Genomic DNA, 25,422 nt, shown 5'->3' with positions numbered 1-25,422 from the left:
AGGAGCTAAGTTTAGCCTGGGCCGCTAGGGCGAGTCTTCCAGTGCTGTTATAAAAAAAAATAAAAAATAAATCAAGGTATGTAAAAAAAATAAATAAATAAAACCAAAAAAAAACAACATGATTTTTGGCGTACCGTTACTCAAGCAATTGTACATGTGGTTTTACTATTGTAACCCGCTCCACAAGCACGATGTGGCCCGTGCTTAAAAACAAGTTAGACTGCCCTGGTCTACCAAAATCGCGTTTGAGTCAGGATGCTCGCATGTTCAAATGAGAAAAAAAATACAAATAAAAAATTCAATTGTTGAAAGATCAGACGGAATGTAGAGAAGAGCACAATGACAGGAGACAGCGCGGGGCTTTGATCCATGATGATCTTTTTATTTGGTGACGTCTCCTCCATCAGGCAGCGAGGACTCTGAAAAATCCACTTGAGCGTATTCATTGAAAAATAATTTTGTCGCCTTTATCTGTGTCCTCTCTGCTCCTTTTCCTGCCTTTTGTGACCACGGATGATTACATTGAGTGATGTTGCCTCCGACTCGGGGGCCCGGTCTGATAAATGACTCTGCCAATCGACGAGGGAGGGGGAGGAAGAGGATACGGCGGGGGGGGAAGCCCGGGCGATAACCCCCCGCTTGTCCGTCTCCCTTTTGTGCGCGCGCCGAGAGGAGATTGGATATTGAACTGCGCTGGCCTCCTCGTCCAGGGAAGGAATGACACCGCAGCCTCTTCTACCTCCAAAGTGACGACTTCAGGGTCCTCAAATGAGCGGGTGTGTTCTTCATCTGCCCTCCGTGGGGGGAAGGCTACACTCCGACCGGCTTGGCCGACGTCCGTAAGCAGCGACTTCTCCACTCGCCGCCGACGCAGGAAGCCCCATCATATCGTACCCTGGCGCCTGTTGGAACACGTTCAATCCATGCCTCGCGCTTCCTATTCCACAATGGAGGGCGTCTCCCTGCACTCTCAGGTAAGCGGGCTCATTACCTGCCTCGCCACCGATTCTCCCGCCCGAGCGCGTCCCGCGGTCAGAGGCAGTCCCTGCACAGTGCCACCTGGCCGCGCCGGAAGTCCCTGCAGGGGCACAGGCGTCTGTATTTGGGCGACTGGCCGGCGCAGCTGAAGAGCAGCGGCTCGCGCTGAAGTGCGCACTCGCGCCGCAACACGGAGAAGCCCGGGAGGACGTGGTTCATCTCCGAGTCCAGAACATCACACTGAACCTCCAACCTACACACACACACACACACACACACACACACACAAAACAGGCTAATTTCATACAACATGTAGTGTGTGCAACGGGAGGGAATAAAACCTCCCGTCTGCCAAGGTGAGGATATTGGCACATCTTCAAATACATCTTTTGTTGCCTTCCTATTTATGAAAATGTGTATGTGACCAAGCGAGGCTAATTAACATTATAACCACCGCTGACTTGGAAGCTGGCACTTAAGTTCCGGAGTGAAAAAGCCATTTTCAACCAAGCACTATTATCTTAGTGGACATGGGTGTACAAATACAAAAATATATACAGTACATAAAAACGCCTGTAGTTAATAAAGTATAGGTTTTATGAAAGTGACGTTTTTTTTTAATATGATTTCATGGGGGAAAATGAATTGGAAATTTAAGCATCCTGGTTCAACCTGTTACAACTTTGCGATATGGACATCCTTATTGTTCATAAAAAAAGGTAAATAATGATTTGCAGGCTCACTATTTGGCGAGTTGAAAATAGTTCCACAGATTATAGTCAATTTATTGTGTTAAATATCTGGTCCTGTGGTCAGAATGAAGTGCTGCTGCTGTTTATAACCGGCATGGGGAGAGTGTTATTGTGAGGCGTTAAAATGTTATTTCATAACGAGCTACTTGTATTTATAACTGGCAAAGGGGCGCACTGTAGAACTCAATGCAGGCTCATTCATTGGAAAGCACGGGATTAATAAACACGTTCTAAACCTTTTATGAGGGTGCCCATTTTGAACAGAGCAACTAAATGCAAAAGATGCATTTCAGATGGATACAAAAGGCGTTACAAGTGTGTAGAAAATCACTGACAGAGACAATAGAGTTAGTGAAGAAGCAACCAAAGATGTTGGTGGCGCTGTTAGGCAGGTGCGAGACGAAAGATCGTTTGTGCCGTGCTGCAGACGAGCGCGCGCACGCACAGCAGACACGAGGATGACAGAACTCAAAAAGAAGAATGTCTCTATAACGCAACGAACACAAACGACAACTACACGTACCAGCAAAAAAAAAAAAAAAAAACGGAAGGATGCAGTGACAATAAAGAAGGAAACATGACTGATTGGAGGGGAGTGCGTGGAGAATAGCACTCAACACACAAATACACAATTTATACGTCAGGGCTGCGGGAAGGAAACATTTGAACCAAAGTTCCTGTTTTGGAGCAAAGTTAAATACATGCGTACATGCACTAGATTCTCGCTCATCGATGCTAAAAGCTCCCCATCACGTCTTCATATTTCTATATAGCAAACCACAATGGATTCATATCCGCTGACAGAATAGTTTGGGGATCCTTTGTGGCATGTTGCTCCATTGGTGCCCACTTTGACGTTGAATTTACTGTATATTACAATACATTGAAAAAGCACTGTATTCAAGCTTAATCAGGGAGTGGACATATACAGCACGTGTATCAAAAGAAGCTCAACAAACATTTAACCCCTTTAAGTTTTACAAAAAACAAACAAATCGTGAAGTTGACATTATTCCCTGATTAAGATGTCAAATTATAGTGACTAACCTGCATTGTTGAACACGGACATTTGTGGAAGTGGTTGAATGTTATGCTTGACTCCTGGGGAAATTCTCAGAGAAGACCCGGAGCTGCTCAAGTTTGGCCATAAAGAAGTGAATTCACTTGGAAATTCCTCATTCATGCTTGAAAAGGGAAAACGTCGACAGCTGACTGAAAGCGAAAGAGTCCGCATTCAAGGACTTGACGATGCCGAATGCTGCCCTCCCTGCTGGTGGTCTAATGCATTTTGTTCAGGATTGTACCAGGTGTGTCCCAAATGATATATTTCAAACCCAAACGGCAAACTACGAATTTTCCCTTTCAATGTGGGCCAAACAATCAACCAGCACGTCTACGAAAAGATCCTGCGGCGCTTGCGGCTGCTTCACCACGACAATGTGCCTGCTCGCAATGCATATTGTTACAAAAAGAATAAAATACAATTTTAAAAAAAGATCAATTATCCTCAGCGGGATACAATATTGTGGATTACATAATTATGAACTATGTTGCTTAAGCAAAGAGAAAGGAGGAGAACAAAATAACAAAAAGTGCCTGAGGCACTTGTTGAATTTGTGCTGCCATACCTGCGCAGAGCCTCCTTGTTGTTGATGAAGCGAAAGTGAGCGGGCTCGCAGACGAGGCCGCGGGCGCGGCACGCCTCGACGCACGACTCGCCCTCTTGCGACACCAGCAGCCGCAGCGAGCTGAGCGGGGGCCAGGCGGCGGGCGGAGAGGCCACGTCGGGCGCCCAGCCCAGAGCTGTGGAGTTGGGCAGGGGCGCAAAGAGAGGCCTCGCCAGGCCGCCGCCCACGCCGCCAGCAGAACCTTGTCTGGACACGTTGGCGGGGACGAACAGTGGCTCGGGGTCACAGAAGTCCTGAGGGGGAAAAGCACCATAAGCATTTGGAAAATAATTGTCAAGAATTTCACAGTTTTGTTTGGCTTAAGGGTTAACCCTAACCCTAGTGACTCTTGTAGTTCAGTTGAGGAGGTTCTTGGTTTCAGGTAAAGATGTACAGTGAACCCCTGGTATCCGTGGGTGATAAGGGACTGAGCCCTGCTGCGACGAGTAATTGAGGTGATTGCCTGTAGATGCCACAAGATGGCAGCAAAGCACTTCTTTCTATTAGACAAGGCTATGACCGGACTCAATGAAGCACCTTGACTCACTTTGACACAGTTTCTTGACACCAAGATTCCACAAGATAACACCAAAACAATATTTTTTAGATTAGACGTGGCTTTGGGCTATAGAATAGGTTCTTGTGGTAAAACAAAAAAACAAACATTCCGTAAATAGGTGAATTATACAGGTGGGACATAGTGGAAAATTGTTCTGAAAACATGTCTGTGTGCGAGACATGCTTTTATAACAGTGGTGGCTTCAGTCAATGAGAACGTGGTAGAAAAGTTCATTTAGTTCAATAATTCAATTCAAAAAGTTCAACCAGATTCGTTCCACACGACTCCTATTTTTGGATGGGTTATTGTGAAAATGTAAACACTTGCAGGATGTCTTCCATCTTTGAAGAGTGGTTGCCCTTTTTGATATGTAGCTGCACAGTGTTATACTTCAAAATAACTTCATATTTTCAGGCCGAAAAATCCAATTCTAGCTTAAATCACATTGTTTTGAATGCACATTAGGAACGATAGGGAGGCCCGCATGGGCCGGCCAGCGAACCAAAGACACTAAATCGTTTACTAAACAGTCTTTAGTCATGACTGACACCTGAGCTGTAAGTAATGACAGCAACTTTCAAAATACAAATCGTCATCTAGTTGCCATCCGCACTGCTAAAATACATCCTCTTGGCGCGTCCCCTCTTGCATGACACGCCCCTAGTTCATCAATATCATTAGATGTAGCGCTTCGGAGCCCGAGGGAGGGAGGGGTTCGATTTGTGAGTGAGTTGAGAGAAACTGACAAACGGCTGTAAGATATTGATGAAATGTTGTGGACTGGTGTTTAATGTACTGTGGTGGATGGTTTTGGAACTGGGGTCTGCAAGCCATAGCCTGGGGTTACACAAAATTTGCAAAAACAATCTTTTTAAAAAGCGCATATGAACCCCCCCCCCCTCTTGCCGCAGCGAGCTCTAGGCAGACCTTGCCTCTGCGTGTTGTTGCTGTACAACTGTTTGTGCTCATTCTGTTGCGTAAATGGTTGAAGCACCAAAACATCGATGTTAATTAGCATTCTCATTAAGCTAGGGGGCCCTTCTTCAGGCAGTTTGGCTGTGTTAAATACAGGTGTAATTCTGTTTGTTTTATGTTTAGTTTGACAGTAAAATGCAACTGAAAGTGGCATTAACCACCTTGAAGTGTTTTTTTTTTTTTTTGTGATGAATTGTTCACTACTTTCCAAACTGCTGTTTATTGTAGTGTGTTGACTTGAGTTCACAGACACCATAAAGCGCTCGTATCTCAAATCTGCGCTCACAAGTCAAAGGAAAAAAAGAAATCTGTTAAATGACGGCTTGTATCAAAAAAAACCGTTAAGTTGGATCACTTGTATCTCAAGGTACCACAATAAAAAATATAGTAAATGCTAAAGAGTCTCTCAGTCTGTCCATTTTCAAAATTTGCCCACCCATGATGTGTATGAATGAAGGTGACTAGCAGCTAGCATCTCACCTGCTGCTGTATGTAGGCGTGCACTCGCTCCAGCATGCCCTCACACGTGTACTCGTACGGCAGGTAAGGTTCAACCTGCCACACACAAACAGCACTCACAATTATGTCGCATATTGCAAATGGTCACCTCACTGTGGATGCACACGTCTGGATACATCATTTCAGCACATGCCGGATAAACTCCAGTAAAAGCGGCGTGGATGATGGATGGACCGCTCTGTATTTGCATGCCAGAGCAACAGAGTGCCCGCTGTGAGGCGACGTGTGCTTAAAATGCTTTATTTGCCTAATTAGCTGCAGACGAACTGCCGGCGTGATCTATAACTACAGAAATAACAGCACAAAGCAAATCAGAGTGGAGGTCTAGAGGTGCGATAGAATCGGGTCGCGCTGCACGATGATGCATTTTAAGGAGAAAAGCAAGACGGCTGGAGAGCTGATCTACTGTCATGAAACCTTTTTTTTTTTGTTTTGTTTTGTAAATCTTAAAAAACATTGAGATCCGTTTGATGAGGAGACAGAAAGAAAGAAAGATTTATTGGAACATGATGACTCGTCAGAGAGCAAAAGATTGCTTTGTCCTGCATGACTGAACAGAATGCGTGTGTGGTTTGTAGATAATGGCCATATGGTGCAGGTAGGACTTAGTGGGCTGATACAAAGAATTTCATCATCTCAAGACTATCCACAATCCTGCTATGGTCGTGTGTGTGTGTATAAACAAGCGGCAGGAGAAGAGCTTGCTGTGCGTTTTGCATGAAGGCCTCCACTGGCTGACAGTCAGGTCTGAGGAAATGTTAGCGTGCATGACAACTGAAAGGAAACCAGAGACAACCACAAGGAAAAAGAAATATTTTCATTTGCGAAAATAAAATAATTTTTATAATGAATGCTACAATTAAAAAAAAAATTTAGTAGTCAAGTAAATTCACGTATTGGTTGTCTAATTCAGTAAATAAAAATGCTGTCGGAATGTGTTAATGTCCTGCAGTGTCTATGAAAAAGAATAAATAAAAATGATCACAACATGCTAATTTAAGGGTGCTAAACTTTTATGCCGCAACAGTCTTACTCTGCAACAGTAGAGTTTTATATACTGCCACTGTGGTTTTTTGTATTATGTTGGATATTTATCATTATATAAATTTCAGTCGGACAGAACAAGGATTTAAAGGGGAGCGACAGAAAAGAAAAAAAGGAGAGGACAGGGAGAAAATTAAACAAGACGGGACACATGCTGGAAGAAGAACAAACAAAACAAAGCATTTTATGAATAATACAAAGTCGCATTGGATTTGATGTGACTTTAAGATTTGTAAGTTGAAAGGAGACTTTTACACATTATGGATTCCCGCTGCCCCCCCCTTACAATTTTACACAGTTCCCAAGTGTCTTAATATTTCTGTGACATCAAGATGCACCAAGGATAAAGAATTACGGCCCGCCTGTGTGAGGCGCAAGCACACGTCACAAACGCCAGCAAAAAAAATTAAAATAAAAAACTCACGTTAATTGAATCATGTGACAGGCAGTCTTAAACATGATTGAAATCTGTTTTAAAATCTACATTTTGACTTTCAACACGAAGCCCATTTAGTTTCATTTGGCTCGGACATGTACAGTAGTTAACTCAGATGGTCATGTTTCAAAGGATGTAAAAACAATTTGGGGACACCCTTTATGATGAGGTGAGGTTACCTTGGTCCGCATAATTTCTCTAATGGCAGCGTCAAACTCAACAGAGTTGTTGTAGTCCACCGTCATGACGTGAGGACGGCCGATGTACTGCTCCGCGTACGGATGCTGGGACGACACCTGCATAACAACAACAACAGCAATTTTTTTTATTTTGGACATTTTCTGTTACGGAATATATCACACTATCCATGGTCAACTTTTCATGCCACCAAGAGATCGAATTGCCTGGGTTAAAGCGGGCTGGCCTGTTTTATCCCATCATAAACTGGGATACTACGGAATATAAAATGAAGCAACACAAAATACACTCCATGATATAATACCGGCAAGACCAAATCCTGATATAATCTGGGGAGGTGTGACATTTTGGGCTGTTTGAAGAAACGGTGGCCTTGCCTCAAATCGTCCCTCAATGACTCGCCGAGTGCGCCATCCGCTGAAGAAATAAAAGGCCACACCCCAGCGCAAACACCATGAGACCATGATATCATATCATATATCTGGTCCAAGACATCTTCACCAGCACGGCGGACCTAGTATTTGTAAAGATGAAGTTTACAACGGCGAGTGCTGCTGTATGCATACCTCTTGCTACCCCTGGTACATTTGAGATACCCACCCCCCCACTCCCCCTCAGTTACTTGCTGAAAAAGTCACCTATTCGCAGCATTGTGTGTTTTTTTTGTTTTGTTTTGTAATGCCCTAAGATGTCACGAGATGTGCCAAAGATCTGGATAGTAGGAAAGTAGTAATCCGTGTTAAATCGAGTAAATCGAATGGCGACATCACTTTTTATATGTCGGGTTGCATGTGTATGTTTTGTGCTCTGCTGACTAGCTACGAAAAAGCTGAAGCTAACAAAGCATGGAGGTCTCGTGATTGCTTGACAATGGCTGTCTTGATGGGATGCCAAGGTAACACGCACGTGCATTTAGGGATCAGCTATTGACTTTTCTTAATGTTGTAAAATGAGTTTATAAAACTATTAAAGTGTTTGCGTACAGTTTGGGGTATATTTATGGATGAAACTATTAATATCGACAACAAACCATTTTGGGGGGGTGTCAATTATCGCAGGTTTTCGCTACTCGCTGCAGGGCTTGGTCGCTATCCCCGCACCAAATTTTGTTGGTATATACATGTGATTTAAGCTCGTGTGTCAATGAAGATAAGCGGCATAGAAAACAGACTGATGGAAAAACAACTGTCGATTGCGGCTTACTTCTCTCGAGGTGGGCTTTCCTTTGAAGAACTCGTGATTGAGCGAGCTGTGAGGCGGTTTAAATTTTGGCTGCAGGAAGACACAGCCGTTAGCGATGGCTTCCAGGGGGGCGGGGCCTTCGTAGGGAAAACCAAAGCCGATGAAGAGCTGCAGGCAGAGGAATAGACGCGGATGCTATTTTAACAAGTATGTAAAGTAGAGTCCATCTGAACAGGTTTCCCTTTACCACGAAACACAAAGAATGTCAGGTGACAACATTTTCACCTTGGCTTTGCGAAGCAGCTGCTGCAGCTCGTGCTGGGGCAGCAGGCCGTGGTTCTTGACGAAGGCCGGGACCTCTGGAGGTCTCTGCGTCTCGTAGTACACCGTGCCGTGGACCTCCATGTACTTGTGGAGAATCTGCAGGAAACCTTCTTTGCCCTGATGGGACCCACGAGGCAGACAAAAGGTGAGGCGGCTTGTGTTGCGTACTCGCAGCTTAGTTACAGAAGCACAGTATTGTTTTCCATGTTCAGCCGTAGTATTGAGTTAGATGTAAGATTTTTGTTTACTCAACTCCTCCGTTATTTGTACCAAAAATGCATCTTCCCTGGATGATGTCATAAAAGAACCCCTCACCCCGTTAATCCTCCAGCCGTAACTGGAAGCAGGAGCGATCGATCAGCTTCTCCGCGGGGAAGAGAGCGATTACTACGAGTACTAACAGCGTCAGACAATGGCAATTATTTTAAGGTGGAACAGAGGTGGCTTAAACTCTCCTTTGCTGTGCATTAACGTAGTTTGCAGGGCAATTTAGCTGCATATGTTACAGCTAGGCGGCACGGTGGCCGACTGGTTAGAGCGTCAGCCTCACAGTTCTGAGGACCCGGGTTCAATCCCCGGCCCCGCCTGTGTGGAGTTTGCATGTTCTCCCCGTGCCTGCGTGGGTTTTCTCCGGGCACTCCGGTTTCCTCCCACATCCCAAAAACATGCATGAATTGGAGACTCTAAATTGCCCGTAGGCATGACTGTGAGTGCGAATGGTTGTTTGTTCCTATGTGCCCTGCGATTGGCTGGCAACCAGTTCAGGGTGTACCCCGCCTCCTGCCCGATGACAGCTGGGATAGGCTCCAGCACGCCCGCGACCCTAGTGAGGAGAAGCGGCTCAGAAAATGGATGGGTGGATGTTACAGCTATTAAAGACGGATTCTTTTCCAGGAACACTTGTCACGGTGCAAGCCGAAACACAATTTCTGCCACGACCATGAACAGGCCACAAAACTGCTTAAATCTTGAAGCGGTCAGGCTTTGGGAATTCAGATTTTTCATAATTTATGATCAATTATAAATAAATTATAAAAAAAATGATTTTCTCTCAATAGTAACATTTCTAGGAGAATATACATGAAATGAGGAAAATAATTAATTGACTTGGCAAGATTTCTTTAATCAATTAAACATAGCTAGCCTCAAAACACCCACATATCTTAAAACTAGTGTATTTATCTAGAGATGTAGATTATCTAGCTAACCATTCATCCATCCTCAACAAAACAATCTAGTGACTTAATCTTTTTCTTGTCAGCTACATGGCTAATTGGACAACAATTGCGACAAGTTTTAGACATTTGATTGGTGGATTTAAGGATTAAGTGTCTGTTTTAATGATTTTTTTTTAGGGCCGTCAATTTTGGGGAAAAAAAAAAAGTATCTGTGGAGACAGTATGGATCATTTATACACAGAGATTAACACTCATTAACACTCTTACAATCTCGTGGACAGATTTGAACAGCTTTGATATGTGCGTGATTAGAAAGTGCTGGCTTGAATCGCTCTGATGTTATTTACACCAAGTAAAGATACACTTTTAAATTCGAAGCAAAAAAACACCTTTCAAAAATATATGAATTATAATTATGTTTAGCTATAACCCTGATATACGCTAAACCAATGCCTAATGCTTGTGCATCCACAAGTGTGTATACTTTTTGGAAATGAAATCCTACGGTGAGAAGTAAACATGCAATGGCTGTTAGGTGAAAGTTCAAGAAATATAATAAACAAGAAAAAAAAAGAAAGCGGCTTACCTGAAGCTTGTGTCCACGCAGACAGATGCAATGTGAGAAAGGGACAAAACAACTTTGTAAATATGCATTGCTAGACACCACATACATTTGGCTACAATTTGTAAACTACTTGAACCTAAAATAGGAACATAGCACGGGAGATTTTTCCCAGGCCAATTTTGCTTTGTGTTTGTCTGCCAAAATGGAAGCTTTAGCGTGTCGTAAATCCCGCGTTTGTCATTTGTCGTCGCTTTGTACCTTCCACATGCTGGCCTCCTTCCCGTACACCACTGCCATGCTGCTGACTTTGCTCTGCTGGATGCTCCTCTTCTCCGTGTCGTTCAGCTCCTCCGACACGAAGCCCATGAAGGAGTTGTCTGGCGTGTGAGCTAAATGCGGCCAACGGGGGCAATTCGTTCGCACGGTGAGACAAAAGGAGACAGACAAAGACAGTGTGTCGTGCTGTGAGTGAGATACACAGAGCATCCCGGTTTGTTGCATTCCACTGCTAATTCGGCCCTTCAGCTGCACGCCTCAAGTATTATAGTCATTGCTCGTGAGCCAGCTGCTGTTGACTAAGGACAAATAATACATGAGTGTGTGGGTTTAGTCTCAGTAGACAGGTAGTCCAAGTGAAACATGGGCAAGGACTGAAAGACGATAATGGCGCGGCTACAGCCGACTGGTTTACAAGTGAATGTGAGAAGAGCACCGAGTTATGTAGCCAAAAATTCAGTGAGTCACACTAAGGAGACAGAGAACAATAAGTGCGCTGGAAGAAAAAAAAAACAAAAAACATACATTTGTGGAGCTGCCAGTCGCAGCTAGTTAAGTGTGATGCTGCAGAAACTAGACACTGCAACGACGTTAAATAAAACAAGAGCAGACACATTAGTCACCTGTCAAATGAATGAGTCAATGGCCACTGTTTGTGATCGTTATAGCTAAGAGAACGTCTTCATTTTTACACTCCAACATTCTTTAATTACCCAACAAAATGTGCCACTGTAATTTCTTACGTATAATATGCATTTTTTCCTAAAACCAAACAAAAAAAACCAATCAAGTCGATAGAGTATATTATACATAGGTATAAGGAATTTCCCCCCCCCCCACATTGTACCTATGGGTTGTGTCCAATGTTATAAATGTATCTTGAATATAGTACATTTTCACTGCTCACTGGGAGTGCGTTCGTAAATTCAATCTGACACCTGAACACACAGGTGCCAAACTCAAGGCCCGGGGGCCAAATGTGGCTCTCCACATCATTTTATGTGACCGGCTAAAACAAATCCTGTGCATCGACTTCGTATTTCTTGCTAAAGACAGAAAAATAAACTATTCATTCATTGACAATATACCAAAATTGGAAACTGTCCTCACTTTTAATAACCGTGATATTACAAGCATTTTCTTGTCACCAATCCCCCTTTTAAAATCAACTGAATAATAGTTGAGCTAACAACTTTTTACTGGCTTCTGATATCAAAACATGCCATTCAGCAATTTTTTTTTTTTTTGCGTATGTTATTTTACGAGGTGATCATACATTTACATGGGTTCACAGTTATAACGGCCCTCCAAGGGAAACCATAATTACGATGTGGCCCGTGACAAAAATTTGTTTGACACCCTTCCCCTAACTCCACTCTGAGAGTGCGCGTGTTCCGCAAATTCCAATGTTTTGAGTTTCCAAACAGTTCGGAGTGTATCAGAGTAGTGCCGGAGTATATTTCCGACAGCGAGAATTTCCGACAGCGAGAATTACGACGGCCTCGCGGGTGACGGCATGTTGCCGTTTGATGGACGACATCAGATTTAGCGTCTCCGGCAGATTTATTTCTTGTACTGCCGCTTCACGGAGAATATCTCCCAAATTCAAACATTTACAAGGTACTGTACTGCTTTTAAAAAGAAAGTAAACATTGTTTGCTTGACTGAAGGGAACAGTGTAGCAGCTCAGCAGTTCAACATAAAACTAATGGAGGAAATCCAAGGAGAAGCTTCACTAGTAAGACTACTATTTTAAATTTTTCAGAGAATGTGGTTATTTGCGAGTGGATTTGAACACATCACGCTGCTCGGTGTGTGCGGGATCGGTTGAGGGAGAGAGACTAAATGTCGTGTTCAGTATGTTTTGTTTTGTCACAGGAGCAGCATAATACAGCAACAGCAGCCAGGGCAGTCCGCTTCGTCCTTGACAATTGCGCCCAAGTGTTTATGAGTATACTGCAAAGTATGTTTTACGTTTTCATATGTGACAATGAAGTTGATAAAAACCACCCTGAGATTCTTACGGAACATGGTCATGTACTGCCTGGCGTTCAGGTTCCAATAGCCCCAGTTGGTCCGGTAGCCGTGCAGGGTGGCGTACTCCTCGTGGTTGTACGCTGGCTCCGTCCCAAATGTGTCAATCACTCGGATGTGACACCTGCAACGACACAATACAGCCACTTTCAAAAAGTCACCTGGATGTTTTTTTTTTTTTTTTTACTTCCCCCTTACACACACGCACAAAAAACAACAACAAAAAAAAAACCAACAACAGCTTCAGCACAGAAAACACTAATAACACGTCAACAAACATCTGCAGCTTTAAATGATGCCAGTAAAGAAAAGAGAAAAAGTGGCAAACGAGTCGAATTAAAGTCTAAAGTGATTCATCGCGTGACAGCTGTTAAAAAACAACGAAGAAATAAAAGCTGTTTAAAAGTAAGAAGTGTGGTCAGGCATTGATGCATAGACACACATTTAACACACACACTATATGGCCCTGTGTGTGCCACTAAAACACTCACCATCTCACAAGGATTAACAAGGGCTAAAAGGTGGCTTCCACTTGCTCGCAGTCACATTTTCCTCCTGGCTGGCAATTACGGGAATATCTATTTTTAAAGTCTTTTTTTTTTTTCTTCCCCTGCTTCAACACTGACTGACTTGGACACAGGTGTGAAGCACAACTATTGCGTAACTGCGTTTTTTAAAGTGTGGGAAAAGTGAGGCTCACCTCAGAGAACAGCTGGTACAGTATTTTACATTTTTAGCCATTATTGCTGCTGTTACTATACGGTATCATCCTAAAACATTAATATTAACGACAATTGAAGATAAACAAATACATTACAGACATTACATATTGTGATCATTTCGACAGGAGTCTCTCGCATGCCGCATGTCTCGTGATGGACCCGTGTGATACAAATACAAGGAATGACTGTGATTCACGATTCGCCTCACAAGTCCCGTAGATGTATCGGTACATCAAGCACACACCTAACACAAATTCATGTTCTGCCACTCTCCCGTTTGATGGTCTATTGAAGCGGCTCGTATGGAGACATTGGTGTCATCGCCCCCGCTTCTGTGATGACATTTTTATAGGATTAAATAAATTGACAACTGAGGGTGAAAAAAGAAAAAAAAAATGTAACTGGGCCCTTACCTCCGCAAATAAGGGATGAAAATGTACCTTGCACAGCTGTTTGAGGCGTGGTATTGTATGAACTGAATAGAGAATGCAGTGGACACCAACGTTGTTAAACTTCACCATACTAGAAATGTGCAAAAAAATAAATAAATTCATGAACAAAATTGTGGCACGTATTTGTATTTAGATCGCCCTACAAAAGTAAGGTTGTATGGTTAGGTCAAGAGAAAGCGCAGAGTGAATTATTAATGAAAAAGTCAAATATTGCATCGCGTGTCCCCTCTCTCGCTGCCCTATCGCATATCACCCTGTCGGAAAGCGAACACTGTTTGCCATGGATAAGAGGTCCCCGAGGGAGGGAACGGGGAAAATAACGGTGGAGACATTTGAGCCGAATATCCAAGCAGGGATCAGAGTGAGAGGCTAATTTGGGTTAAATGGCTGCTCACAAAGGCTCATCTGATGTTAACTATGGAGCAACCATTTGATTTGATGTGTCTACATTTAAACTGTTGGTCAGCCTTTTTTTTTTTTTTTTTTAAAAGACGATCAATCTAGACAATAGTTATGCAGATTTTCAGTCCTCTAAGCGCACAAGTCGGTTTTAAATAGCTTTAAAATGACTCAGATGATGGCGCTACGTATCGTAGCTTGTGCATTGCCAGATTGGAATGGGATTCTTTTAATATTCCAACCTCCATCTGTGTCTCCAGTCAGGAGCTTCTACAAATTTACCAATTGGCTGAATTGTCATACATTAGTTAAGAGAGAGTATTTTCCTTCACACCGTCCCATTGAAAATGGGCGGATGCCACAATTTCAAGAACACAATGGCAGCCAACAGTTTGAAGATAGACTCCATTTCCTTACGCAGAGGCCGAGGAAGTTTATTTTTATCCGACTGAAGAGAGTCTATTAGGTTAAGGCCTTCATTTGTACACAATGAATGAATAATGCCTCTTTTGATATAGCTTCCTCCCACATTCCAAAAATATGCATTTTAGTAGCTCTTTAAAGACTGTAAATTGTTCATAGGTGTGAATGTGATCGTGCACGGTTGTTTGCCGATATGTGCCCAGTGATTGTCTGGCGACTAGTCCAGGGTGTCAAGTCAACCGGGATCAGATCCAGCTCACTCGCAACCCTAATGAGGACAAGCCCTATAGAAAATAGAAGGATAATAAATATTATATTTAATCTAAATTATTCTGTATTGTATTACAGACTCTCCATTGCGTTGTTATATTTCTGGACACGATTCAGTTGTGTCCTGCATGGAATAAATTCATATAAAAAAAAAAAAAAAAAAAAAAAAAAAAACCTCTTGAATAACTTTTTCCAGTCCTTAAATATTTCTGGGTCAGTGTCAAATTGTTTGCCAGCTTTTTCTCCAGAAGCACTGTAAGAACAAACTATACGCAGCAATTCATCTTAAAACAACATCGTACAGTAGATGTCAGCTTTACAGATGACAAATGTGCTCTACAGTAGGAGTGGAACTGTTTAGTCGACTAGTTAACGAATCAACTTTCCTGCACTGCATCGACGTTTAACGCTTGAGGTCAGCTTCTCGCTAATCGTGTTTTTGGCATCTCGTCTTCAATCGGCCAATTTACAGATGATTTTCGAATCGACTGTTTCGACTGTGCTGCCTCCGCCGGACTATAATTTTCTGCGTAGCAGCAAAATGTTCGGCCAGTTAACATTGTGAGACATTCATCATACGCCTGCGCGAGTCGGAGATTACGAAAATAAAGTGGTTGCGGATAAGAATAGCGGTTAGCCTCGCTAGCTTCGGCTATTCCGATTAAAGAGAGTCAAAGTGACGGCGAGGAACGAGGGCAGTGGTGGAAATATTTGATTAAAAATGAGACCTGCGGCACGGTCACTTTCAAAATATGTATGTTTATCCTCAAATACACAACGCAAGATGAGATCGACCAGTTGGTTGAACGGACACATGCGTGGGGCTCCCACTAATTGCTACAACTACATTTAGCGTAATGGTAAGTTGTACTTTTAATCATTAGTTTTTATTTGTTTCTGTGCATGCCCGTGAAAATATGACTTTATGTGAAATCCGTTCGTGGTGTAAAACTGGTTAAGGACCGCTGTACTGTGCTGAAAACATATCAATGACATCATCGATTAATCGACTTTCATTACATTGTAGTCGCCTAAACACAGGTGGTGTGTGTGTGTGTGTGTGTGTGTGGACATATCACCTTGATATTTTTTTTGTCCTGAGGGGAAATTATCAGTTCAAGTGATTCGGGCACCTGGGAATTAATTAGGGCATCTCGTCTATTAGAGCGGAGGCTGCTATTTAAGTATGCTACATTCATAACGCAACATATTGCAGCACGGTCTCATCCAGACACACCACAAGAACATTTAGAGTGATTGAAAACATAAAAAAGAGAGTAATTAAATGGAGCTGAAAAGCTCCAAAGCCCCAGAACAATTAATTAATGAGGCTTCTCTGCACCACAAGGCTTAACTGAACGGTTCCAGATATTGACGAGGAAGACCTTAGATGGAAGGCAGAGAACGCTAACCGTTCACAAGCTTGGCTATGTCTCAGAGGATTTTTGAGAATGAAAGAGTATTATTTCATATATTCATGCAAAGAGACCAGGAAAATGAAGCGAGATAAAGCAACGCCACACGTAGTTCGAGACAGACGGATGCACAGAGAGGAAAAAGCCATACGGAGACAGATGGGCAGGTAGACAGACCGAAAGACGGGCAGACCAAATGAGACCGAGACGGGCAGACAAGGACAGACAAAGGCGGGCAAGAGAAAGATTAGGCAACAACGGTGAAAGACTCACAGAAGGAAACAGACAAGAATAACAAAGAAAGACTGACTCAGGCAGGCACAGACAGTTTGTTGAAATGGATCAAGGTTACGATGGGAACGATAAACATAAGGAGAGACTTCCTGCAGTTGTACAGATTGATGCTGAATGATGACTGGTGCATGTTACACAGTCAAGCGTAAAAGATCTTCGTGGCTTGTAGGCGGATTGATCCAAATATCGATAGCACTGATGTTGATATTGATCGATATTAGCGTAATGAGGTCGATCCTTGACTTTCAGTTTCTCTCCTGTACGCACTGCTGCTGCAGGTGGATTTCGACACTTTATTGTACACCCACTGAATATGTTTTATTATTTTTTTCAAAGCAAGAAAATCAATCCACTGAAGGAAAGCCATTTAGCATTATTTTTGTATGACATTTTCTAAACACAAATGTTTTAAATGTTTCAAACATTTGTTATACTCACAAATAACATGGATTATAGTTATTATTGTTTTGGAGTGATAGTTTTCTAAACTACACCAAATAATTAGCGTCGTTTCTCAACGTTCAACTTGTTCTAGTGATTTTTTTTTTTTTTTTTTTTGTAGAAATAAAATCCAGAACTGAAAAAGTATAGGACGTTTTTGTTACCTTGTTATACACATTTATCATGATATATCATAATATAAAATACTAGAACTTTATTGTCAATGTTACAGGAACAATGGAAATCAGCTAAACGTCTCACAATTTGCAACGTTGAGGTAAAACAATTTAAGCACGCAATTATCAAAAAGACACTTATTTACAGAACATGCAGTTATTCACATTTGGGAAAAAGTCCATATTATGATGTGCTAGTAGTGTGACTATTTACATTCATGTTTTTGATCAGACAATATTGCAATTAGCTTCTTCATAATATTGCAGGTATGTGTAAATTAGTTCTTACCGTGGAGGGTCGCGGGGGGGGGGGGGGGGGGGGGGGGAGGAATTTTATTTACTCATTCACTCTGCCCAAATTCTGTTCTGGGCTTGAATGAATGAATGACCCAAAGAAAAAACAAACAAAAATTCATTCTGATTTATCATTTCACCTTCGCTACTTTGAAATCCTGATGACAGGCGAATGTATCGGCAATACTGCAAATTCTAGATGTTTTTTTTTTTTTTTTTTTAGTTTTACAGAAAGTGAAGAAAATGAAAATGTATGTTCATGTATGTTTTGCATCTTCCCGTGAAGCACTGAACTACTGTAATATTTAGTTCACTGCTTTTGAGAACTGCTTCACATCTGTGCTGCATGTACTGACCAGACTCGAGATACAAGCGCTGTATGGTGGCAGTCATTCACACACACACACACACACACACACACACACACACACACACACAAAACAAGCAGCAGTTTAGCAGATACAATTAGAAATAATTATTTAGGAGAGGCTTCAAGCTGTTTATTTCCACTCCAAGTCGAAGTTTGTCGGCAAACTAAACAAACCAAACAAAGACAAATTACACTTTGTGTATTTAAAACAATCTCGCTAAGCCTTTCAATCTGAGAGCTTAGCGCTAAGGTGAAAAAGCCTCAACGTCGTGGTGCTTTAACCATTTAAGCGATGGCCTGAACGCAAACAGTGCAACAACACATGCAGACCGACATAACGTTACTCAGTCACATATTCTTTATCCTCTGCATAGAACGACTAATACTAGTGCCGTACTGATGAGCTGAGTCACGGTAATCATAAAAGCTTCAACAAAATGCTACTTGAACACACGGAGCACCAACAGTGGATACGAGATTACACACATCAACAATGGCTATTACTGGAATTTAGTTAGAGACCTACACGGCCTTTTCTTCTTCTATTACGCTGCGTGTCTTTCAGTAGACCTCAGCGTGGCCCGCCATATTGCAGCACAACGTCATACCACCTCACAACTCCAAATTTGTCTTTGTCTGTAACAGTATACCGTATTTTAAAAACCCATAAAAAAATTATTGCTTAAACATCCACAATATAGCGGGGGTGTGAAAGGTGAGTGCAATTATCCACCTAAATAACATGTATAATAGGTCTGGGTCTGTGAAGAAAAGCACCCGGGTCTGGACCAGAGTCCATCTTTCGGAACAGTATTTCTATGGATCCGTCTCTAACGAGCTAATTGTCACACGGCACAAATCAAGACTCCAAACAACAACGCAGCACTGCTGTCCTCAGCAAGCAATTGGATTCAGACTGCTGCTGTGCGCTGACATATAGTCTGTGCTATTTTCGAAGTGCGACTGTGTGTGTGTGTGTATGACACACACACACACACACACACACACACACACACACACACACACACACACACACACACATGCTCTGAGTAAAAGAGAAGCAGCAAAATAGGTTGTGTTCAGGGGAGGGGGATAAAAAAAACTTCCTCTGTAATGCTTATAATTGGATTTTAAAAATACATGTCACGGCTTTCACAGCTCTGTGTTGTTTGCTACCAGGCGTGTCCCAGCAGAGGACTTTGTTTTTGTTTCGTTTTTTTGGGGCTTTTTGCTCTCTTTGCTCTATTGTCAACTCCCCACCTTCACTTTGGTTTGTATATAATCTCTGTTCTACTTTTAGCATTTGGCCTTTCGTCACATATCGCGCCTCCTCGATGCCGATCGCACTAACCACAAATGTCAATTGTTACCATCGTAGCAAGAACGTGATGAAGACTGTATTATAAAAGGATTTTCTTCCTGTGGTCTCATGGCCTACTTTCCAAGATGTTCCACCTCTGTGGGAATGCCAAAAGCTGTTAGGCGCACTCTGAGTTGTGCGAACATCCTACACACACGCACACACACAAGCAGGCACCTCCACATTTTTTGGTAATCTTAATGATATTGCTTTTGACAGGCATGCTATGTCATGTCTTTTTGCTGCTCCTTTGAATTTCCCTCATAGTTGACTCCAAGAACATAAAGAAAAAAAAAAACAGAAAAAAAAACAGAGCTAGCGCTAAGACCAGCTAATATGGCAAAATAGTCTTAGCGCCTGATTTACTAAGATCCCAACCAGCGCCCGTGAAATTGCGTTTACGATCTAACAGATAGCGCGCACTGTTGTTGGCCGCGTTACGCGTGATCGACTAAGATTGCGACTAAATCTCATCGTGATGACTTTAAATTTCATCGTGACAACTTTACAGTGCATCTCATCTTGACGACTTCATCACGATGACTTTAAAAGCGCGTCCTGTCGACTTTAAATTTTCTCTCGCCATCTCCCCACGATAGGCGACCCTAATATGCCGACGTAAAAGACAAATATTTTTTACTTACAGTTAAATAGAAGTGAACTGTACTTGGCCGGTGGTTCTTTCATGTAGTGAACAGCGTGTTGAAGTAAAAAATGTCATTTTGGTTTCTGAACATGTGCATGGGGCGCCTGAACAATGCCACTCATGACCCAGTCTGTTTTCCAACAACCTATGTCATTTGTTTCACATAAACGAGAAGAAGCCAACAAATTTGTTTGCCGTGGACTCATTTATGTTGATCCCTGTGATAGAGCACTTACATTTTCACACTTTTGCTGCTACTCCCTTTGTGACACACAAATGCACGGGGGAAAAAAAAAAAAAAAGGAAGTGCAGGACCAACTTGTGTCTTTTGAGCGAGAGCCCCATGTGCTGCTTCATCTGCTGCAGGCCGTGGTAGTCGGTATAGATGAGGTCAAAAGGCAGAGGACCAGTCAGTGGGCAACTGCCTCGGCCGGGGGGCACACCCAGGAAGCTGCAACACACACACACACACACACAAAAAAAATACATTTTTACAAGGGAACATGACGACTAATCGTAAAATATGAAATGACAGCCAAATATCCAAGCTTGCATGATTAATACGGTGTACTGTAATCATGTTTGTATAGCCTTATTTGCTTTCCATAAATACAACTGCATGATAATCCTATTATCGCAGGTTACTACTGCCTCACAGGCATGTGTTTAGCTTTGCCTCAGATTGCTGACAACAGCAATGAAAAAAACATTATGACAGTACATGGGGACTGCTGCTTTTTTTTTTTGCTGTGTGTGGTGCATTTTGGGCAAACAAAGCACAATTGCGGCATCACAACAACTGAGGTTGGCACAGTAGAGAGATTGTTTGATTGACAGATTATGTGAGCGATAAACAGCAGCAGTCGGTGCCAAATACATTCTCATAGCGATGCCTATCAACCAAAAGTTTCTGTCGTATGCAGATTTACTCAAGTGCACTGGTGCTGAAAATTGCAGAATATTTTGACTCGTGCGTTTAACCAATCACATAAAAGGAACACAATGTTGCTTCTCTGCTGCGCAATATCGGCTCGGCTCAGTTTTGGTTTCTCTTCGAAATAGCCCCACGGGAAGTTGCAAGTTTCACGGATCGAAGAGCAGAAACAAAAAATGAGGTGTTGCAGCAAAGTAAAGATTATGGAGTGTAATGCTGCAAAGACACACTCCGTGTCTCTAGACCTGTGTTACGGCTCCTGCTGTTTTCTTTTTTGGTAATTAGAGTGAGAGCTCATCTCATTGTGAGGATCTGTGTGTTTTGTTGCACTGTCAGCACTAAGCCACTGTACAACCTAAATTCTATTTGTTCCATGAAATTGCATTCGTTTATTCCCAACAGTCTATCCTCTTCATTTCATAGAGTTTCTCTTGGCTCCGCTGCTTCCAGCTCGTACATGTGGGTGTTCTGCCATGTCAACCTAAATCTGCTCAAGGCCTTCAGAATCAGTCGCGCCGCTCGATGTAACTTACTACGAACTATATTACCAATGGGACTGATTTTTCAATAAATCCGATTTCAAATTAGTCTCAGGAAATGGCGTCAGCGTTTTTCCATCCTCAGATTGGTTTGCCAGAGCAAGTTCAGTTCAACTGTTATGGGGTTCATAACCTGGAAACATCGGATGACGGGACCGTCGTAAACCGAGGACCTCCTGTAAAGATCTCGGTGATCCGAGTAGGTAGTGTGAAGTGAAAAAGGGTCAGAAGTATACGCTGGAGCAACGGGGGAGCGTTAATTGCCTTGCTCAAGCGCACCTCAGATGTAATTTCCAAGGGCTTTGTGAAGTGTGCACATTTCCGCATTTGAAGTTCCTAAGCAGCCAGAAAAATACAACTTTGCCGAAAGGTACGAAAGCATATTTTTCCACGAGGCAGCATCACATGCGTAGAGCGGTCGGTTCAATCAAAGTAAAGCCGGGAGTGTACCGGCCTTTGGCATAACAACACAAACAAACAAGATGAAAAGAGAGGATTGATGAGGACCTGGCTCGGCGGTACCTCGCAGCAGCAGATGGTCAAGCAATGGCGGGAAACGCCGCGGATGTGTTGTCGTGCGTATTTATTCATACAAACACAGCGTCTGCTGACACGCCTCCGTTACAAAACGCATCAACGCTGCATAAAATCACACTGGATTCATTGGGCGCGCGTGTAACCAAGCAAGGTGGACTCTGCCGTGACGTAGTCTTATCAAATACAAATAAAATGCTAAATACATTGATACATTGATCCAGATTGGATCAGTTGTGCAGCTCTCCAATACGATATACACTCGCGGGACACTTCATTAGGTACACCTACACAACCTAACACAGGATGAATAAAAGAAAAGCAATAAAGAGAAGATGGAGAAAGGGCACACATTAGTTCTTCCCTCTTCTCTGCTCTTCTTTCAATTGTTGGTGAACACAAAGGCACTGGAGCTGATGAAACCGCATTGAATACCTGTCTTAAGGTGAGTAGTGTGCAAAATAAACCACAGCTCCTTTTCCATTTGCCCTTTGTTAGAGCCTGGCGGAGAGTAAACAAGCGTCTCGCACTTGGCACTAGGCCAATGAATAACGCCCAAACACATTACGACACAGTAGAACTTCTACATTTCAACGTTCCTGAGGTTGTGCCATTCAAAATTTGACCAAAACTTTGGTTGCATATACTGTAAATTCACTTGTATCAATGTCGAAATACAGATTACGGAAAATGTACTTTTTAATTGCTTGTTTACAAATAGTTGGGTCAATGGCGGGATGGAGTGTCAAATTATACAGCCACGTATATCTTTCATCTTTGATTTTCTGAAAATGTGCGTGTCAGTGATACTGTAAAAGAACAGAATGTGTCTAAGCCTGGTGGTTCCACTGTACTGCTAGTAACTACATTAACAGTGTTCCTATGCAGAAGATGACAGTAAGAGACAAATAAAATGAAAGAGTTAAAAGCGCAGAGGGTTATTGGTTGCGTTAGCACACCAAAAACAAACAAAAAACCTACAAATGATCCTCAAACATAACCTTGCAAAGTCAAGGTTCCCAGCTACAAAAAACATCTGCTAACTGCTACAACCTTTACATAGCAGAAATACTTCTTGCATTTGGTGGCTTCTTTTGTGTTCCAACATAAATACACATAGACAGCATTTTTAGGGTTTTAGGAGGAAGTGAGCATGTAGGGGAAAAAAATAAATAAATAATTCAAATGATCAATGAAACAAAAAAAGGAACATCTGTAATTGAAATGCTTTTTTTCAGCATGTGGGCGGGCGGGGGGAGCACTTGGATTAATGATAAAACTGCACACTGCCATTATACGTACCAGACGTCTGTCAAATGTGCAATTTCTCGTCAGTACGCTCGACTGAGATCCGAAACAAACACGCACGCTCAGGATGGCAGCGCTGGCGGGCACAAGTCCAGCCCCATGCTGGGCCACACAGGATGCCAATTATCCTGTTTCTTACGGTCTCCAGGCAGCCGTGGTCAACAGGCACTCAGCGAACACTCCAAGTGACGGGCGAAGAAACGACCCCAAACAGCAGTCGTCCTTCAATGAGGATTCTGCTACCCGTTTAAACTGACAAAACTGTTTTTCTTCGTCTCTGTGACTGGCAACCAAACAGGACCCATTATGAAAAATGGACTTTTTAAAAAATACACACCAGAATATTAGGCTCTCTGGAGTGCCTATGACAGTTACAAAACAGGGGATGGTGTCTTGATGTGTCCACACATATAAAGAGCATAGACTCCCCCACCCAAAAAAAAAAAAATAATAATAATCTGCGACTAAATGAATCTGCAAGTCGTGAATTGCGAATATGTTGGGGAACACCGACATTACTTTCAAATGACAGCAACTGGTGCTAATGTAATGGATTGCATTTAATGTTACGTCAGAACATTTCACAAAACGCTGGTGCCGCAAATATAAAACAGCGCAGCCTAGGTGACGCGTGTTTTGCGTGGGCATGTTGGCACAGACAGCTGGAACAACCGCTGCCTGAAAAAAAAAGTTCCCGATGTTCAAGCAATACGCTCCTTTTACGACACTGAATCAGTGATTGTCACAACACAAACGCGCGCATGCGCACGCATCCCCGGTCATCAGCATAATCTAACACTCACGCTTGCGTGTAATCATCCATTTCCACACGCGCCTCTGATTACACCGAAGGGTTAGCAATCTGTATGCGTGGCAAAGTTTCTTTTAATTGACATACATGCGCGCACACACACACACACACAGAGAGCAGGCTGCTGACAGGCTCCAGTTATCAAGCGAGGCAGGTAGCCGTGGATCAGGCAGCCGCGAGGCATCATAAAGAACAATTCAGAAAAAGAGCGAGTGAGGGAGAGCAGCAGTGGGAGGGATGAATTGGAGATGAAAGAAGTAAGAGCGAGGGAAGTCGGGGGGATGAAAATAAAAATAAAATAAACACTCCTGTCAGAGATAATACAATTGTCAGATGGAGAGCTGCGGTGCAGAGGGGGTGAAGTTTAGAGATGCGAAATGAGAGGGCGATGGGGGTGGTGAGAGATGGGATGAAAAGGGAAACTTGGAATGTCAAGGGAGGGGAAAGAGGAATGAAAAGAAGGGGAAGGAAATGAGAAGGCAGGAGTGGCGGATTGAACAAAATCAGTCAATGATAATCAAAGCTCAAAACAGGGGAGAGGAAGATTTCCCAAGATGGCAAGTGGCACATACACAATGATGATGCGCTTCTCATCAAATGCAGCTTTTGCTGTTAGCGCCTATTATTTGCACTGTTTCTCATCAGGATATTGCCCTTGCACTGCTGTCTTCTCAGCCCGGTCCCCATTAATCAGGAGGATCTCTCACACACAGGCAAATACACGTCCGGGGTCGCACACACACACAAACACACACAGATATACTTAATAGAAGTAATTAAAACTAACCCAGTAGCACCGCTTGTTCTATTTTCCTGAGGGGAAAAGAGAGGCATCCATTTGTGCAGGGGTGTTTATAGGCCTTTATTTGGAAACACATATATATTCTAACTACCAAGTGTCTGTTATTTTACCCCCAATAATAAAGAATGTCTGTTGGGGTAGGGCATTTATTTGAAGGTGGGGTGCTTTTGGTGCCTGACATTTATTAGAAAATTGCTAGAGTAAAGGTAACAAAAAGGTAAGGGAACTATAGTAACTATTTAATTTTTTAATTTTTTTTACCTGCAGTGGAAAAAGGTTTGTTTGTGTGATATTTGAATTATTTGGCACGTTAAATCGGCGATGCTTTCTGTTTCGTCAAATTTCAATCATCTGATCCAGCAACACCAAACAAGAGTCAATGGCATCGGCAAAATAAGCCATCGTTTGCCATCGGCAGAGAAGATTGGCCAAGCGATGCTCCCAACGGTGATAATGGAGGTATGGCGTCAATTAGAGCGGAGGCTGCTATTTCGGGGCGTGTGGTAGATACTTCACTGTAACATATAATCATAGTCGCACACATA

General features: G+C 42.7%; 1 protein-coding gene across 5 annotated transcripts in view; it reads right to left on the bottom strand.

Moving 5' to 3' along the window:
- Positions 1–357: 357 nt before the first annotated feature.
- The window catches only part of LOC133477180 (alpha-1,6-mannosylglycoprotein 6-beta-N-acetylglucosaminyltransferase B-like), a 92,997-nt gene continuing 67,932 nt past the window's right edge, over positions 358–25,422 (bottom strand). For 4 of the 5 annotated variants that reach the window (XM_061771657.1, XM_061771660.1, XM_061771659.1 and 1 more), the window contains 9 exons: positions 20,269–20,400; positions 12,678–12,811; positions 10,636–10,766; positions 8,596–8,751; positions 8,332–8,478; positions 7,110–7,226; positions 5,412–5,486; positions 3,359–3,651; positions 358–1,231 (listed from right to left, as the gene is read on the bottom strand). In XM_061771657.1, the coding sequence (XP_061627641.1) occupies positions 1,033–1,231; positions 3,359–3,651; positions 5,412–5,486; positions 7,110–7,226; positions 8,332–8,478; positions 8,596–8,751; positions 10,636–10,766; positions 12,678–12,811; positions 20,269–20,400 (1,384 nt within the window). In that variant the 3' untranslated portion in view covers positions 358–1,032. The remainder of the gene's footprint in view (positions 1,232–3,358; positions 3,652–5,411; positions 5,487–7,109; positions 7,227–8,331; positions 8,479–8,595; positions 8,752–10,635; positions 10,767–12,677; positions 12,812–20,268; positions 20,401–25,422) is intronic. The other variant, XM_061771658.1, reaches the window with a different exon arrangement.

The sequence above is a fragment of the Phyllopteryx taeniolatus genome, chromosome 4 (assembly GCF_024500385.1).
Source record: "Phyllopteryx taeniolatus isolate TA_2022b chromosome 4, UOR_Ptae_1.2, whole genome shotgun sequence".
Classification (NCBI taxonomy): Eukaryota; Metazoa; Chordata; class Actinopteri; order Syngnathiformes; family Syngnathidae; genus Phyllopteryx; species Phyllopteryx taeniolatus.
Note: the sequence above shows the minus strand (reverse complement) of the source record. Positions and strands in the feature narration are given on the sequence as shown.